This window comes from Nomascus leucogenys, chromosome 10 (assembly GCF_006542625.1).
Source record: "Nomascus leucogenys isolate Asia chromosome 10, Asia_NLE_v1, whole genome shotgun sequence".
NCBI lineage: Eukaryota > Metazoa > Chordata > Mammalia > Primates > Hylobatidae > Nomascus > Nomascus leucogenys.
In genome coordinates, this window is record NC_044390.1 from 61,898,787 (window position 1) to 61,918,277 (window position 19,491).

The 19,491-nt window shown below is 45.2% G+C and overlaps 1 protein-coding gene across 1 annotated transcript; it reads right to left on the minus strand.

Annotated features, from left to right (window-relative positions):
- Positions 1-3,870: 3,870 nt before the first annotated feature.
- LOC100584654 (olfactory receptor 1M1) lies at positions 3,871-4,893 on the minus strand. The gene has a single exon (XM_003275703.3). It carries the CDS (start codon positions 4,831-4,833, stop codon positions 3,892-3,894), a length of 942 nt encoding a protein of 313 aa, XP_003275751.2. The 5' UTR covers positions 4,834-4,893; the 3' UTR covers positions 3,871-3,891.
- Between the last annotated feature and the right edge of the window lie 14,598 nt (positions 4,894-19,491).

The window sequence follows — 19,491 nt, forward strand, 5'->3', positions numbered from 1 at the left end:
AGGGTGAGAGTTTCCTACTAGGCAATTTGTATTTTTTTTTTTTTTTTTTTTTTTAGCAGAATCTCACTCTGTTGCCCAGGCTGGAGTGCAGTGGTGTGATCATGGCTCACTGCAGCCTCAACCACCCCAGGCTCAGGTGATGCATCCTCTCACCTCAGCCTCCGGAGTAGCTGAGACTACAGGTTCACACTACCACGTCTGGCTAATTTTTTATTTTTTGTAGAGAAGGGGTTTCACTATGTTGCACAGAGTAGTCTCAAACTCCTGGGCTCGTGCAATCCACCCGCCTCAGCTTCCAAAGTGCCAGGATTACAGGCATGAGCCACTGCACCTGGCCTTTTCTCCCTGTGGGTCTCATCTGTCAGAAACCCATTTCTAGAGTGTCATCATTCCACTAATATGCCAGCTACTTTGGACTTCAAGCTGTGAAATATACAAAAGAGAAATTCATAATGAATGATCCGGAAAACCTGATTAAGGTATTCGAATACAAGAGAAGATCATCATGGTTAAGGGTGAGAATTTGGAATCAGACCAACTGGCTTTGAATCTCACCTGTGCTTTGTAAATAACCGTATGATTGTTGACACTTTATTTCACTGCTCCAAGCTCTATTTGCTCCTTTATAACGTTAGCATTATTGGCCAGGTGCAGTGGCTCACACCTGTAAGCCCAGCACTTTGGGAGGCCGAGGTGGGTGGATCACCTGAGGTCAGGAGTTCAAGACCAGCCTGGGCAACATGGTGAAATGCAGTCTCTACTAAAAATACAAAAAAGTAGCTGGGCGTGATGGCACACACCTGTAATCCCAGCTACTCGGGAGGCTGAGGCAGGAGAATCACTTGAACCGGGGAGGTGGAGGTTGCAATGAGCTGAGATGGCACCATTGCACTCCAGCCTGGGTGACACAGTGAAACACCTTCTCAAAAAAAAATTTTTTTAAGTTAGCATTATTGTATTTGTTTACATATTTAGGAAGACTTCTATATCAGTGTTTGTGTTGCTACAAGGAATACCTGAGTCTGGGTTATTTATTTATTTATTTATTTTGAGACAGAGTGTCACTCTTGTTGCCCAGGCTGGAGTGCAGTGGCGCAGTCTCAGCTCACTGCAACCTCTGCCTCCTGGGTTCAAGCGATTCTCCTGCCTCAGCCTCTCCAGAAGCTGGGATTACAGGAGTGTGCCACCACGCCCGGCTAATTTTTGTATTTTTGGTAGAGACAGGGTTTCACTATGTTGGCCAGACTGCTTTCGAGCTCCTGACCTCAAGTGATCTGCCTGCCTCAGCCTCCCAAAGTGCTGGGATTACAGGCATGAGCCACTGAGCCCGGCCTAGAGTCTGGGTAATTTATAAAGAAAAGAGGCTTATTTCACTCACAGTTTGGCAGACTGTACAAGAAGGGTGGTGCCATCATCTACTTCTGGTGCAGACCTCAGGAAGCTTCCAATCACAGTGGAAGGGGAAGGGGAGCTGGTGTGTCAAATGGTGAGAGAGGAAGAGAGAGAGGGGAGGAGTGCCAGGGTCTTTGTGAAGTAGTAGAACAAGAAGTTCCTCATTACTATGGGGAGGGCACTAAAGTCTTCATGATGAATCTGCCCCCATAACCAAACACCTCTGCCTAGACCTCACCTCCAACACTGGGGATCACATTGCAACATAAGATCTGGAGGAGACAAACATCCAAACTATATCAACTTGAGACACTTCAGCTTTATTTATTTATTTACTTATTTATTTATTTTGAGACAGTCTCATTCCATCCCCCAGGCTGAAGTGCAGTGGTGCCATCTCGGCTCACTGCAACCTCCGCCTCCCGGGTTCAAGTGATTCTCCTGCCTCAGCCTCCCGAGTAGCTGGGATTACAGGCACGCACCACCATGCCTGGCTAATTTTTGTATTTTTAGTAGAGATGGGGTTTTGCCATGTTGGCCAGGCTGGTCTTGAACTCCTGACCTCAGGTGATCTGCCTGCCTTGGCCTCCCAAAGTGCTGGGATTACAGGTCTAAGCCACAGCACCCGGGACACTTCTACTTTAATAGTGACTCATATAAAGACAAGGGGTAAAAACAATGATTGGGCCAGGTGTGGTGGCTGACGTCTGTAATCCCAACATTTTGGGAGGCCAAGGCAGGTGGATCACCTGAGGTCAGAAGTTCAAGACCAGCCTGGAGAACATGGTGAAACCCCGTCTCTACTAAAAATACAAAAAAACTAGCTGGGCGTGTTGGTGCACACCTGTAGTTCCAGATACTGGGGAGGCTGAGGCAGAGAATTGCATGAGCTCAGGAGGTGGAGGTTGCAGTGAGCTGAGATCATGCCACTACACTCCAGCCTGGGCAACAGAGTGAGACTCTGTCTCAAAAAATAAATAAATAAATCAGCCAGGTGTAGTGGCTCACACCTGTAATCCCAGCAGTTTGAGAGGTTGAGGTGGGAGGATGGCTTGAGCCCAGGAGTTTGAGAGCAGCCTGGACAACATAGTGAGACCCCATCCCTACTAAAAAAAAATTAAGATAAAAATAAATTAGCCGGGCATGGTGCTGCATGCCTCTGATCCCAACTACTTGGGAGGCTGAGGTGGAAGGATTGCTTGAGCCCAGGAGGTCAAAACTGCAGTGAGCTATAATCATGCTGCTGCACTCCAGCCTGGGCAACAGAGCCCCAAAATGATTATCTTTCCTAACAGAGTTCAGAGATAGAGTCGGTCCAGCCACAGAACCACAGGGGCGGCATTTCACTCCTTCACGTGTTGACATCTTCCTAAGACTCCTCCCCAATGGTCACTGTGTTATTCGGCCGGGGCTGATTATAACAAAACACTGCAGACTGGGTGGCTAAATAAGCGAAGTGGATTGTATCATGGTTTTGAAGGTCAGAAGCCCAAGATCGACGTGCTGTTGGGATTGGTTTTTGGTGAAGTCTTTCTTCCGTGACAGATAGACCCCCTTTCGCTGTGTCCTCAAATGGCATTTCCAGCCAGGCTTGGTGGCGCACGCCTGTAATCCCAGCAGTTTGGGAGGCCAAGGTGGGTGGATCATTTGAGGTCAGGAGTTTGAGACCAGCCTGGCCCACATGGTAAAACCCTGTCTCCACTAAAAATACAAAAATTAGCCGGGTATGGTGATGGGTACCTGTAGTCCCAGCTACTCTGGAGGGTGAGGCAGGAGAATCGCTTGAACCCAGAGGCGGAGGTTGCAGTGAGCAGAGATCATGCCATTGCACTCCAGCCTGGGTGACAGAATGAGACTCTGTCTCAAAAACAAAAAAGAAAACAAAAAGAAAAACAGTTACCAGACCAACCTGAGATTTCCCGTGAAACTTCTGCAGGCTGGGTAGTACGGCAAAACCCTGTCTGTACAAAAAATACAAAAATTAGCTGAGCATGGTGGTACGTGCCTATGATCCTAGCTACTTGGAAGGCTGAGGTGGGAGGATTGCTTGAGCCAGGGAGGTCAAGCCTGCAACGAGCCGTGATCATGCCACTGCACTCCAGCCTGGGCAACAGAGCGAGACTCTGTCTCAAAAAAACAAAAATGAACAAAAAATTCAAAGTGAGGCTCAGCACGGTAGCTCACACCTGTAATCCTAGGACGTTAGAAGGCTGAGGGGGAGGTATTGCTTGAGCCCAGGAGTTCCAGACAAGCCTGGCCAAATTAGTGAGACCCCGTCTCTAGTAAAACAACACACAAAGAGAGAGAAGTTTGAAGCTGCAGTGAGCTATGATCACGCCACTGCACTCCAGCACAGGCAACATAGTGAGACCCCATTTCTAAACAATAATAATAATAAAATGCAAAGTGCCTATTCTTAAACTCATGCAATTCCAGATGTTAGCCCAAGACCCCCAGATGTATATATTCTACCCCCCAGAAGTTCCCAAGTCCTGGTGGTCAGGAAGATGAAGCGATCTTTCTGTTGACCAGCTTCCTGAGAGCCCCTTTCAGGTCTCTGTTCCTCAAGCTGTAGATGAAGGGGTTCAGCATGGGGGTGACTGCTGTGTACATCACCGCAGAAGCTTTCTCCTTCACAGCGGTGCGGACAGAGGAGGGACACAGATAGACGCCAATGGTGGTCCCATAGAAGAGAGCAACCACAGACAGGTGGGAGCTGCAGGTGGAGAAAGCTTTCTTCCTGCCGCCTGCAGAGGGGACCTTCATGATGGCAACAAGGATTCGAGCATAGGAGGCCAGGATGCAGACAAAGGGCGTGGCTATCACCATCCCTGCCACAATGAGGATGAAGATCTTGTTCACAGAGACGTCCGTGCACGAAAGTCGGAGGATGGGAGTGAGGTCGCAGAAGTAGTGAGGCACCTCGTGGCTGCCGCAGAAAACGAGACGGGCCATCAGGAGGATGTGAGTGAGTGAGATAAAGCAGGAAAACGCCCAGGGGACGCCGACCAGCAGGCCACAGAGGCGTGGGCTCATGATCTTGGCATAGTGCAACGGGTGGCAGATGGCCACGAACCGGTCATAAGCCATCACGGCGATTAAGACGCTGTCCACAATGCCGAAGAAATGGAAGAAGTACATCTGGATCAGGCAGCAGGGATAAGAGATGGTCTTGCTCCCAGTTTGAAGGCTCACCAGCATCTTGGGGATGGTGTTGGTGGCCAGACAGAAATCAACCAGGGACAGGTTGGCCAGGAAGAAGTACATGGGGGTGTGGAGGTGGGAGTCTACGCTGATGGCCAGGATGATGAGCAGGTTCCCCACGACCGTGACCAGGCACATGCAGAGGAACAGAGAAAAGAGAAGCGTCTCCTGCTCCGGCTTTTCTGAGAGTCCCAGGAGGATGAATTGAGATGCACTGGTTTGGTTTCTTGGTTCCATGGGTGTGATTCCTCTGGAAGTATGGAAAGGGGAGTTTATAGGAATGCCGGGGAGATGGTTTTGGAAGGTTAGATGAGCTCACATCCCAGTTCTCATCTGGGCTAATTATGACACCACATATACATATATATATGTGTGTGTATGTGTGTGTGTATATAGAATATATATATATGTGTGTGTGTGTATAGAATATATATATGTGTGTGTATGTATATATATAGAGAGAGACAGAGAGAGAATATATGCAAATATATTCCACACGTGTATGGTGTTGTGTGTGTGTATATATATAGAATATATATGTGTGTGTATATATATATATATATATAGAGAGAGAGAGAGAGAGAATATATGTAAATATATTCCACACATGTATGGTGTTGTAACTTTAGAGACCCTGTCTCTAAAATAGAAATATTATATATATTATTACATATTATGTATATATACATATATATACATATATGTATATTTTTTGAGACAGAGTCTTGCTTTGTCACCCAGATTGGAGTGCAGTGGTGCAATCTCTGCTCACTGCAACCTCTGCCTCCCGGGTTCAAGTGATTCTCCTGCCTCAGCCTCCTGAGTAGCTGGGACTACAGGTGCCCACCACCACGCCTGGCTAATTTTTTGTACTTTTAGTAGAAACAGGGTTTCACCATATTGGCTAGGCTGGTCTCGAACTCCTGACCTTGTGATCCACCCACCTTGGCCTCCCAAACTGCTGGGATTACAGGCGTGAGCCACTGCACCAGGCTAAAGATATTATTTTTTAGAGACAGGGTCTTGCTGTGTCACCCAGGAGGGAGTGCAGTGGTGCAATCATAGCTCATTGCAACCTTGAACTCCTAGGCTAAAGCCATCCTCCTGCCACAGCCTCTCTAGTAGCGGGGTCTACAGGCACACAGAACCAAGCCTGGCTTATTTATCTTTTTTTGTGTTTGGTGGAGACAGGGTCTTGCTATGTTGTCCAGGCTGGTCTTGAACTCCTGAGCTCAAGTGATCCTCCCATCTAGGCTTTCCAAAGCGCTGTGATTGCAGGTGTGAGCTACCGCACTTGGCCTGACAACAGCTTATATATAGGCTGCACCTTAAACCATGGATGAAGTATTTATAGCAACTCTTCTTCATTTTTATTAATTAAAAAATGTTAGGGCCTGGCACGATGGGTCCCATCTGTAATGCCAGCACTTTGGGAGGCCGAGGTGGGCAGATAGCTTGAATGCAGGTGTTCAAGAGCAGCCTGAGCAACATGGCAAACCCCCATCTCTACCAAAAAAAAAAAAAATAGCCAGGCCTGATGGTGGACTCCTATAGTCCCAAGTACTCAGGAGGCTGAGGTGGGAAGATTGCTTGACCCTTGGAGCAGAGGTTGCAGTGAGCCAAGATCACGCCACGGTACTTCAGCCTGGTGACAGAGCAAGACTCCGTCTCAATAACAACAACAACAACAATAATAATAATAGGGTTATACAAAGCATTCTTTCCCTCTTTTCTTTCTTCCTGACATGGCAAACTCAACATATAAAAAAATAAAGTCTATTTTCTCCCAGAGCCACTATGTCCATGAATGGAATCACCATCCTTCCAGATACCTGTGTTTGAAATTTTCAGTCTTCCTCCCTTTCTACCTCCACCACCAAAGCCAATCCGTCAATGAGTGTTACATCCTCTGCAAGTCGAACTTCCTTCCTTTGTGTTTTTTTTCCTTTTAAGACGGGGTCTTGCTCTGTTGCCTAGGCTGGAGTGCAGTGGCGTGATCTTGGCTCACTGTAATCTCTGCTTCCCAGGCTCAAGCAATTCTCCTGCCTCCCCCTCCCGAGTAGCTGGGATTACAGGAGCATGCCACCATGCCCAGCTCACTTTTGTATTTTTAGTAGAAATGGGGTTTAACCCAGCTGAGTATCTGGACACTAAAATAAAATAGCAACATGCTCCTTAGTTCACATCCAACAGCTTTATCCTTAGCATGTGTGGCAATTCTTGATTAATTGGAATTAAAATAAACAATAGCACCTGTGGTGCAAATACCAAAAAAAAAAAAAAAAAAAAAAAAAAAAAAAAAAAAAGAAATGGGGTTTAACCTTGTTGGCCAGGCTGGTCTCGAACGCCTGACACTTGGCCTCCCAAAGTGCCGGGATTACGGGTGTAAGCCATTGCTCCCAGCCTGAACTTTCTATTTTTTATTTTATTTATTTGGTTTTTTTTTGAGACAGAGTCTTGCTCTGTCACCCAGGCTGGAGTGCAGCAGCATGATCTTGGCTCACTGCAAGCCCTGCCTCCCAGGTTCACGCCATTCTCCTGCCTCAGCCTCCCGAGTAGCTGGGACTACAGGTGCCCGCCACCACGCCTGGCTAATTTTTTGTACTTTTTAGTAGAGACGGGGTTTCACCATGTTAGCCAGGATGGTCTCAATCTTCTGACCTCGTGATCTGCCCACCTTGGCCTCCCAAAGTGCTGGGATTACAGGCGTGAGCCACCTCGCCCAGCCTGAACTTTTTATTTTTATAGTAATTTCCAGTCATCTCTTCTTCCAGACACCCTAAATGAAAGGCTCTTATTACTTCTGAGTTGCCAAGTTCACTAATCTTTAGCTAGCCTCATGCATCCAGTTATCTTCCTTTGAAACAATCCTGAAGTCAGCCGGGTGCGGTGGCTCACGCCTGTCATCCTAGCACTTTGGGAGGCTGAGGCAAGTGGATCACCTGAGGCTGGGAGTTTGAGTCCAGCCTGACCAACATGGAGAAACCCTGCCTCTACTAAAAATACAAAATTGGCTGAGCGTGGTGGCGCATGCCTGTACTCCCAGCTACTCAGAAGGCTGAGGCAGGAGAATTGCTTGAACCCGGGAGGCAGAGGTTGTAGTGAGCCCAGATTGCGCCACTGCACTCCCGCCTGGGCAACAAGAGCAAAACTCCATCTCAAAAAAAGGAACAATCCTGAAGTCACTAAATTAATCTTCCTGCATTACGGTTCTGATCGTGTCACTTTTATATTTTTATTTTTTATTTTTGTGATTTCTAATGAACACCTTGCACAGGTCACTTTTATCCACTTACGCATTCGTTCATTCATTCTGTAAAAAATTATTGGTAATTGCAATATACAGTGACAGGATCCGGGCTGAGTTGTGGGGACAAATATATGAAAATACACAGACCCTGTCCTCAAGACATTTGAAATCAGGAATTGTTTGTCTTTGTTCATTTTTGTGACCAGCATCTTATCTGGGATACAGAAGGCATAAACATAATTGTTGCATATACGCATGAATCAGTGATGATTATCCTGTATTGCCAGGCACTGATCTAAGGTCTCTGCTAATTTGCTACTCATGACAACAGAATGATGTTAGTGCTGTTTCATGCAGGAGGAAATGGAAGCACAGAAGATTGACAAAATCAAATGGGGTTTCACTGAGAGCAGGTGGCAGGATTAGCCCAAGCATTCTAAATCTAGAGCATGTACTCTTAATCTCTGTAATCCATGAAGCACGCATGGATTCATGAATTCACAGTTTAGTGAGGGAGATGAACTCCTGGTGGCATTTATCAGATTATGAGGAGCTTGCATTAATAGAGAATCACACCCCACACACACACCACCCCTGAGGATTGTAAGAGCACTCCGAAAACTGTTGAGGCAGCCAGGCATTTTTGGATAATGTGTTGGCTTTAGGCAGGGCACGGTGGCTCACACCTGTAATCCCTTGGGAGGCTGAGGCAGGCGAATCACCTGAGGTCAGGAGTTCGAGACCAGCCTGGCCGACATGGCGAAACCCCGTCTCTACTAAACATACAAAAAACTAGCTGGGCATAGTGGTGGGCCCCTGTAATCCCGCCTACTTGGAAGGCTGAGGCAGGAGAATCGCTTGAACCCAGGAGGCGGAGGTTGCAGTGAGCCGAGATTGTGCCATTGCACTCCAGCCGGGGTGACAAGAGTGAAACTCTGTCTCAAAAAAAAAAAAAAAAAAAATGTGGTATAAATACACAATGGAAAACTATTCAGCCATAAAAATGAAGGAGATCTTGTCATTTACAGCAACAGGGAAAGAACTGGAGCATATTATAAATGAAATAAGCCAGGAACAGAAAGTTAAACACTGCATGTTCTCACTCATATGTGAAAGCTAAAAGAAAAAAAATGATTTCATAGAAGTAAAAAGAACTGCGGATACTAGAGTCTGGGAAGGGTAGAGGGAGGGGGCAGATAGGAAGAGATTTGTCACAGCATACAGAACTACAGGCAGATTGGAAGAATAAGTTCTAGTGTTCTATATCCCTGTAGGATGAATACAGTTAACAATAATGTGCTATATAGCTAAACAGCTAGAAGGAGGATATTGAATGTTCCCAACACAGAGAAATGATAAATGTTTGAGATAATAGATGTGCTAATTACCCAGATCTGATCACTGTACATTACATATATGGAAACATTACTATGTACCTCATAAATATATACAATTAAAACATTTTAAAAAGAGTCAGAGTATTTTTTTTTTTTTTGAGACAGAGTTTCACTCTTGTTGCTCAGGCAGGAGTGCAATGGCACAATCTCAGCTCACTGCAACATCCACCTCCCGGATATAAGTGATTCTCCAGCCTCAGCCTCCCGAGTAGCTGGGATTACAGGCACCCGCCACCACACCTGGCTAATTTTTTTGTATGTTTACTAGAGATGGGGTTTCACCATGCTGGCCAGGCTGGTCTCGAACTCCTGACCACAGGTGATCTGCCCGCCTCGGCCTTCCAAAGTGCTGGGATTACAGGTGTGAGCCACCGCGCCCGGCCGAGTCAGAGTATTTTTCTATCTCAAGAGAAGCCAGTGAATGCTCTGTGATTAAATTACTAATGGAATCAAGGAACTGATCTTAGACATCCTCCTGCCCTGACACCTAAGCTTTCACTGAATTACTCTGTCACTCCTCATTCTTCCACAGCTCTTGGGAAAAATTTAAGTATCAGAAACCCGAAGATTCATCCCTTAAGCTTCTTGATGAGCCTCTCTCCAAGGAAGCACCAGTCCTATCCCATCTGGACCTCTGCACTCTGTGTCTAAGGTCTCTCAGCCTGGAATACCTGCGAATCTCCAAGGGCTTCCAAGACCCAACATGGGGAATAAAACAAACTTCTGCCTACAGAAGTACTGAGGGGGAAGCCATCTGTTCCTTCAGGCACTCAAGTGGGCCTGGAAAAGAAAGTCCAGGCTGGGCGCAGTGGCTCACACTTGTAATACCAGAACTTTGGGAGGCTGAGGCGGGTGGATCACCTGAGGTCAAGAGTTGGAGACCAGCGTGGCCATTATGGTGAAACCCCAGCTCTACTAAAAATACAAAAATTAGGTGGGTGTGGTGGCGGGCGTCTGTAATTCCAGCTACTTGGGAGGCTAAGGCAGAAGAATTGCTTGAACCCGGGAGGCGAAGGTTGCAGTGAGCCGAGATCGTGCCACTGCACTCCAGCCTGGGTGACAGAGTGAGACTCCATCTCAAAAAAAAAAAAAAAAAAAAAAAAAAAGTCTAGTTACGAAGAAAAACAGTGCTACAAATAATCATGATTTTTAGGTAAAGGACTGGTAGCATCACAACTAAACCAGGCTGAGCTAGTTTGATAAGAAGAGCCATTGGATCCTGGGCTGAGAAGTGCACGCTGATTGACCAGACAGAATCTTCCAGTGTCGGCCAAGCACAGTGAATCCCAGTACTTTGGGAGGCTGAGGTGGGTGATCACCTGAGGTCAGGAGTTCGAGACCAGCCTGACCAACACGGCAAAACCCCGTCTCTACTAAAAATACAAAATTTGCAAGACATGGTGGTGCATGCCTGTAATCCTAGCTACTCAGGAGGCTGAGGTAGGAGAATTGCTTGAACCTGGGAGTCCGAGATCGCGCCATTGCACTCCAGCCTCGGCAACAAGAGCAAAACTCCATCTTGGGGGGAAAAAGTGTTCAAAAAATCAGCCAGGTGTGGTGGCACATGCCTATAGTCCCAACTACTCTAGAGGCTGAGGCAGGAGGATTGCTTAAGCCCAGGAGGTAGAAGCTGCAGTGAGCCGTGATTGTGCCACTGCACTCCATCCAGCCTGGATGACAGAGCAAGGTTCTGTCTCTAAAATAGATAAATCAGTAAATCAATAAATAATAAAAAAGAAACTTCCAGTGTATCTGAGATCATTTAGCTTGGCCTTCATTAATTTTACCAACATTCGTTCAGTCTCTCTCTCTCTCTCAGCTCACTCACTGGGCTATCTTTCCTCTTCTTGACACCATCACCCAGGCATGAGTTAAACTGGCTCAGTGTCCTCCCAGCAGGTACTAGATGATGAAGTTAGACGTTTGGGCCAGCAGATGCTACATAGAAGCACTGGGAAGTTGTCCTCCTTGTCTAAAGAAGAAAAGCTAGGGTGGGGGATAAGTTGTAGGAACCGAGGGGATATTTACAATTTCTGGGCCAATAAGAAGTCAATTCCCCAAGCTCCTTGTTACACAAATTGTCCAATTTCATCTCTAGTCCCTGAATAGTTCTGTTTCCTGTGGGGGCTGGGACGTGGCAGTAAGAACCATTTTATGTCTTCATGAGGCAAATTAGGGGTAAGTTGCATGATTCCTAACTTTCTCTGCACTCTCTCTTCCAGGAACAAACTCTCCTTGTCTTCTAAACTCAGTCTTTCCAATGCCCAGGGCTTCTTATATCAGAAGGTTCCATTCTTATTGGAAGCCAGTGTTCCTCATCACTTAAAGAACTAAGAAATGGCCGGGTGCGGTGGCTCATGCCTGTAATCCCAGCACTTTGGGAGGCTGAGGTGGGCAGATCACGAGGTCAAGAGATCGAGACCATCCTGGCCAACATGGTGAAACCCTGTCTCTACTAAAAATACAAAAATTAGCTGGGTGTGGTGGTGCACACCCGTAGTCCCAGCTACTTGGGAGGCTGAAGCAGGAGAATCGCTTGAAGCCAGGAGGCAGAGGTTGTGGTGAGCTGAGATTGCACCATTGTACTCCAGCCTGGGAAACAAGAGTGAAACTCCGTTTCAAAAAAAAAAAAAAAAAAGAAGAACTAAGAAACACTCCAAACATTTTCCTACATCTACCCAGTGATCTGTCACCAAGACCCAGGGCTGTCTGCTTTCATCACTTAACCTCAACAGGGCAGCCCTCTGTAAAGACATCATGGCTTTCGTTCAGTTCTGCAAAAGGAGAAACTAGAATCTACCCTAATGGGTGTACACGGAGAGAGTGGTTGGCTAAGTCTGCAGCCAGATTCTGAGTATTGGGACCATGGTGGCATGACTGGGAATTTTCAGGAATTTGGTTTTATAAGATCATGCCCAGATTATTGGGTTGTGTCTATTCAGTAAACACTCATGAAACTGATGGATACATGAAGGCTCAGTTTTTCAAAGCCTTTAGCTATGTAAATACCCAAATACAGAAAAAGTAAAGAGCATAGTACTAGGTTGAGCCTTATGCAATTGTCAATATTCTACCATTTTTGATCAACACAACTGGCATTTTTTTGGTATGCCTCAGCTTCAGATAATGAAATCCTGTGTGCCCAATCACTCAGCTTCCACAACTATCAAGTCAGGCCTCTGTTGAATCTGTGTCCTTCCTATTTTGACCTCTCTCTTCCCAGTGATAATTTCAGAGCAAATTCCATATATATAATGATTTTGGTATGTCTTTAAAAACAAAAAGCTCTTTTTGAAAGCATAACCACGATACCATTATTTTTATTAGTTTGAGATGGAGTCTCGCTCTGTGATCCAGGCTGGAGTGGAGTGGTGCAATCTTGGCTCACCGCAACCTCTGCCTCCCGGGTTCAAGCGATTCTACTGCCTCAGCCTCCCGAGTAGGGAAGCTCCCGAGTTGTATTTTTAGTGGAGACAGGATTTCACCATGTTGGCCAGGCTAGTCTTGGACTTCTGACCTCAAGCGATCCACCCACCTCAGCCTCCCAAAGTGCTGGGATTACAGATGTGAGCCACTGTACCTAGCAATTATTTTGATTCAAAATATTAATAATAATTATATAACATTTTCAAATACCCAATTATTATTCAAATTACCCAAATTGCCTCATACATTTTTAGTTTTTTACATCAGAATTAATATAATGTCCATAGATTACGATTGGTTGATTACTGTTTTAAGTCCTTTTCATCTATAGGTTTTTCTGTTTTCTGTTCTTATTTTTGAACAGGATCTCATTCTGTCACCCAGGTTGGAGTGCAGTGGTCTAGTCATAACCCACTGCAGCCTCCAATTCCTGGGCTTATGTAATCCTCCTGCTTCAGCCTCCTGAGTAACTTAGACTACAGGTGTGTGCCATCAATCCTGGCTAATTTTTTTAAAATTTTTAATGTTTTATAGAGATGGGGTCTCGCTATGTTTCCTAGGCTGGTCTCAAACTCTTGGCCTCAAGGGATTCTCCTGCCTCAATCTCCTAAATTTTTAGAAATTTGGTTTTATGAGGCTATGCCCAGATTATTGGGTAATGTGCTCACTCAATAAACACTCATGAAATAAAAACCTTTCATGATAAAAATTCTGAAGTGCTGGAATTACAGGTGTCAGCCACGACACCCAGCCAAAAGCTCTTGTTTCTCTTTTACCTATAACTTCTTTAATGCTTTTCCTTTATTTATGTAGATCTGAGTTTCTGACCTATATTATATTTCTTCTCTATAAATTACTTCTTTTAACGTTTTTTTTTCTTTGAGATGGAGTTTCACTCTTGTCGCCCAGGCTGGAGTGCAATGGCACGATCTTGGCTCACTGCAACTTCTGAACCTCTGCCTCCTGGGTTCAAGCAATTCACGTGCCTCAGCCTCCTAGGTAGCTAGGATTACCTGTGTATGCCACCACACGCAGCTAATTTTTTTGTATTTTTAGTAGAGACAGGATTTCACTATGTTGGAGAGTCCGGTCTTGAACTCCTGGCTTCTAGTGATTCGCCCATCTACCATAGTGCTGGGTTTACAGGCATGAGCCACCACACACAGCCCTGAAGCAGTTTTTCAGGTTAACTTTAGAATGCCTTCGGCCAAGAGGAGGGGTCCATTCAGATGGATGGAGGTGGTTATTTTTGGCTTACAAGCACTTGCTGGGTTTGTTTGGAGAGTCAACAGTTGACAGTAGCATCAATATTAATGGTTATATTACTTTTTTTTTTTTTTCGAGATGGAGTTTCACTCTTGTTGCCCAGGCTGGAGTGCAATGGCATGATCTCAGCTCAGTGCAACCTCTGCCTCCTGGGTTCAAGCGAGTCTCCTGCTTCAGCCTCCAGAGTAGCTGGGATTACAGGTGCCCACCACCACGCCCAGCTAGTTTTTTGTATTTTCAGTAGAGACAGGATTTCATCATGTTGGCCAGGCTGGTCTCAAACTCCTGACCTTAGGTGATCCACCCGCCTTGGCCTCCCAAAGTGCTGGGATTACAGGCGTGAGCCACTGCACCCAGCCAGTAGCATAAATATTAATGGTTATATTACACCTTTTTATTTTTTCAGACAGAGTTTCACTCTTGTTGCCCAGGCTTGAATGCAATGGTGCAATCTTGGCTCACTGCAACCTCCGCCTCCTGGGTTCAAGCGATTCTCCTGCCTCAGCCTCCCGAGTAGCTGGGATAACAGGCATGCGCCACCACACCCGGCTAATTTTGTATTTTTGGTAGAGACAGGGTTTCTCCATGTTAGTCAGGCTGGTCTCAAACTCCTGACCTCAGGTGATCTGCCCTCCTTGGCCTCTCAAAGTGCTGGGATTATAGGCATAAGCCACCTCACCTGGACTGGTTATATTACACTTTTGAAGTCCGTGTGGCTCAATGAGATTTCTTTCTTTCTTTTTTTTTTTTTGAGACGGGGTTTCGCTCTTGTTGCCAAGGCTGGAGTGCAAAGGTGCGACCTCGGCTAATTGCAACCTCCGCCTCCCGAGTTAAAGTAACTCTTCTGTCTAAGCCTCCAGAGAAGCTGGGATTACAGGTGCCCACAACCATGCTAGCTAATTTTTTGTATTTTTAGTAGAGACGGCGTTTCACCATGTTGGCCAGGCTGGTCTTGAACTCCTGACCTCAGGTGATCCACCCACCTCCGTCTCCCAAAGTGCTGGGATTACAGGCATGACCCACTGTGCCCGGCCTCAGTGAGATTTCTTGCCAATTGTAAAGTAAAGCTAAAAAATCTCAGGACCTCAAACTCACTACAGAAAAGGGAAGGTTCAGCCTGGAGGTTGTCATGTAACACCCTCTTCCAACATGAATAGCTGTTTGTAGCATTATGCACTAGCCAAATCCCCATGTAAAAGTAAAAAGCCTCAGGCATTTAGGAAGGACAGCCCCCATACCTCATTCAAAAGTAAATTCTGCAAGGCATAGTGGCTCACACCTGTAATCATAGCACTTTGGGAGGCTGAGGCTGATATTCTGTTCTGTTTTTCCCGGTCTCTCAGGCTGGGATTACAGGCGCCCACCACCATGCTCAGCTAAGTTTTTGTATTTTTAGTAGAGATGGGGTTTCACCATATTGGTCAGGCTGGTCTTGAATTTTTGACCTCAGGTGATCCACCCACCTTGGCCTCCTAAAGTGCTGAGATTACAGGCGTGAGCCACCGTGCCCAGCCCAAGTCTAGCTTCTAAAACTAAAGTCTGTTTGATTCCAACAGTGATAATGCTGATTACAAGCTTATCTTTCAAGATCAAGAACAAAGACAAGATACAGAGTAGTCACTCCTCCACCTACCCACAGACATCTGCATAACTGATTCTTCCTTTTTTCTCTTCAAACATTCACCTTATCTTACATAAAATGTAGATTTACTGGGCACTAACTAGTCTCCCTCCCCGTGCCATTTAAGGAAATATGTAAATACTAAGCATCCTGAAAACCTCTTCAGAAAAGCAGATGTGTCTGTGGCTTGTGTTTTTTTCAGATGCACTCTAAAGCTCTGGCTTAATAAACCTAAATTGGGCCAGGTACAGTGGTTCACACCTGTAATCCCAGCCCTTCGGGAGGCCAAAGCAGGAGAATCGCTTGAGCCCAGGAGTTTGAGATCAGCCTGGACAACGTAGTGTGAAAAGTAAAAAGTTCCTCTTCAAAGTTTCCCTTTTTGTTAAAGAATAAATAATAAGTGTAGAAAGTAAAGTTTCCTCTTCAAAGTTCCCGTTCTTGTTAAAGAATAAATCATAAGTGTTAGAAATAATAGTTTCTTTTAAACACTAACTTTCTTCAAGCCTGCTTGCTTTGTGCTAATAACCCTTTGTTAAGCCGTATCCTATGTAACTGTTGGACATGCTCACAGACATGTTCCACCTCACAGCCTATGCCCCTTCCTTATTTGGAAATGTTATTGCTTCCTTAAACCTTTTGTAAGCAACTTCTTTGTTCTTCCTCGCACTTACCTATTAGCAAAGTTTTCAGCTATTAGCAAATCAGGTATCAGTTTAAGATTGTGAGGTCTCACTCCAGCCAATGGATGCAGGACACAGCAGTAAGGACAACCCAAATGTGTAAGGGATAAACATGTCTGCTTTTCCTTTGTTCAAGTGTGCTCTCACCATTGTTCCATCTGCAACTGAGCACTCTTTCTGCAGAAAGTAAAGATGGCCTTGCTGAGAGATCTTTTGTCTCTGTGCTGACTTTTCTTCATGGCACTGATTATCTATTTCTAAAAATTTTGATATTTCTAACAATAAGTGTTAGAAATAGTAGTTTCTTTTAAAAACTAACTTCCTTCTGTTGGGAGAAAAGCTGAGTGTTGGGAGAAGCTGAGGCAGGGCTTGCATGTCTGACATAACGTAAAAGAGTCTTGGAATATGTTCGGGGTCCAGGGTCTAAAACCCCTTGTGGCCTTTGGAACACCAAGCTCTGTGCTAAAGGGTGGAAGGCTACCCTGATGCACCATAATCTAAGCCCAGGGCACAAAACCCCTCGTGGCTTGGATAGAAACCAGGGCTCATGGCCTCTAGAATGTGTCTAGACTTGCTGGCTCCTTGCTCTCCCAGGATCAATTGTAACTTGAGTTAAAAGAACCTGCTCTCCATTATCTCAAGTAGCAGAGCATATGCTAAACCATCACAGCTGTAAATTATGTGCTTAATGCAACATTTCCTTTCAACCCCACATTCTCACCACCTGTTTCTTTGTTTGATCACCAATAAATAGTCTGGGCTTCCAGAGCTCAGGGACTTCACAGCCTCTACACTTGTGTTGGGCCCCTGGACCCACTTTCTCTCTCAAACTGTCTTTTCTCATTCTTTTTAATCCACCGGACTTCATTGCCCCCATGACCTGGTGTTGGGTCTGATCATCCTAACACCTTCAAGCTTCCTTGCTTTTTGCTAATAACTCTTTGTTAAGCCCTATGTAGCTGTTAAATATTGTAAGAGAATAAATACATTCTATGTCCTTGTACTTTAACCAAGTTATTTGTTCTGGCCTATAACCTGCTCAGACATGTCTGAACATGCCCAGGCATTTCCTGGCTTACAGCCTACACCCCTTCTTTATTTGGAAATGTTATTATTCTCCTAGTTTCCTGTAAACAACCCCCTTCCTTTCTTTGTTCTCCATCACGTGTTTACTTCTTTAGGAAAGTTTTAAGTTTTTAGCCAATCAGGATCAGTCTAGATTGCGGTCCAGCTCCAGCCAATGGAGATAGGACAGAGCAGTAAGGACCAAATGCATCAGGGATAAAAACCTCTGCTTTTCTTTGCTCGGAGTGCTCTCATGGCAATCAGACTTCTGAGAAGCACCCTTTCTGCAGAAAGTAAAATTGCCTTGCTGAGAAAATTATTTGTCTGAGCACTAGTTCTTCTTTTCAGCACCAAGGAACAAGCATTTGTTTCTAACACTAGGTGTGGATAAATTTGAGAGTTAAAAATTCCAGGGAAGGCCGGGCACAGTGGTTCATGTCTGAAATCCCAGCACTTTGGGAGAACGAAGCAGGCAGATCACTTGAGGCCAGGAGTTCAAGACCAGCCTGGCCAACATGGTGAAACCCCGACTTTACTAACAATACAAAAAATTAGCCAGGCGTGGTGGCAAACACCTATAATCCCAGCTATTGAGGAGGCTGAGGCATGAGACTTGTTACAACCCAGGAGGCAGAGGTTGCAGTGAGCCAAGATTGTACCACTGCACTCCAGCCTGTGTGACAGAGCAAGAGTCTGTCAAAAAAAAAAACAAAAAACAAGAATTCCAGGGATCCAGGGAGGAGATCAATTATAGTAGGGCTTCCATGCTTTTATGAGCTTTACCTCCTCTAGGAACTCAGCCAGGTTCTCAAGTAAATACTGGAGAAACATCCCTTCATCCTTCCAACAAGGGGAGAAAAAGGAACCATTTTGAAATATGCCAGAGCATTCTGTTCTTAACAAGGTCTGCCCTCTGGAGAAATTAGTTAATCAGAGCCTAACCTGTTGGAGTTTTATCAGTGTCTAAATGACCAGGAGGAAGGGAAATACCTAACTTCAGCACACTCCAGCTGTACCATCCAAACTAATGGGAGGAGAAAGTAATTAATAAATACTTGTAGGCTGGGCATGGTGGCTCACACCTGTAATCCCAGCACTTTGGGAGGCTGAAGTGGGCAAATCACCTGAGGTTGGGAGTTCAAGACCAGCCTGACCAACATGGAGAAACCCTGTCTCTACTAAAAATACAAAATTAGCCGAGTGTGGTGGCACATGCCTGTAATCCCAGCTACTCGGGAGGCTAAGGCAGGAGAATTGCTTGAACCTGGAAGGCAGAGGTTGTGGTGAGCTGAGATCATGCCGTTGCACTCCAGCCTGGGCAAAAAGAGTGAAACTCCATCTCAAAAAAAATAAGTAAATAAATAAATAAATACTTGAGAAATTCACAGTCCAGAGGCACAGACTCACTAAAAGATTGAGATCTAATCGTAGGACTATATAATGCTTTTCACCCTCACACATACACACACACAACACACACACACACACACACACCCTGTAATACATTACTAAAGGCTTATTTACAACAGTTTCTTTCACCAAGTAAATCAGGCTTGGTTATCAAGAAAAAGTTACAGGACATATTACAAAGCAAAAACACAGTTTGAAGAGAAAGAGCAAGCATCTGAACCAGACATAGCAGAAATGTTGGAATTATCAGGCAGGGAATTTAAAACAACTATAATTAATATGCTAAGGGCTCTAATGGATAAAATAGCATGCAAGAACAGATGGGCAATGTAAGCAGAGATGGAAATTCCAAGAAAGAACCAAAAGGAAATGCTAAAGATAAAAATACTGTAACAGAAATAGAGAATGCCTTTGATGGGCCTATTAGAAGATTAAATGTGTTAGTCTCTTTTGCAATCCTGGTTAATCTATAAAGAAAAGAGGTTTTATTGGCTCACAGTTCTGCAAACTATACCAGCATGGCTCCATTATCTGCTTCTGGTGCGGGCCTCAGGAACCTTGCAATCATGGCAGAAGGGGAAGGGAAGCCAGAATGCCACATGGTGAGAGCGTGAGCAAGAGAAGGATGGGGGAGGTGCCACACTCTTTTAAACAACCAGATCACACAGGAACTCAGAGTGAGGATTCACTTACTAGCCTGAGGACAGCACTAAGCCGTTTATGAGAGTTTCACCTGCATGATCCAAACACCTCCCACCAGGCCCACCTCCAACACTTGGA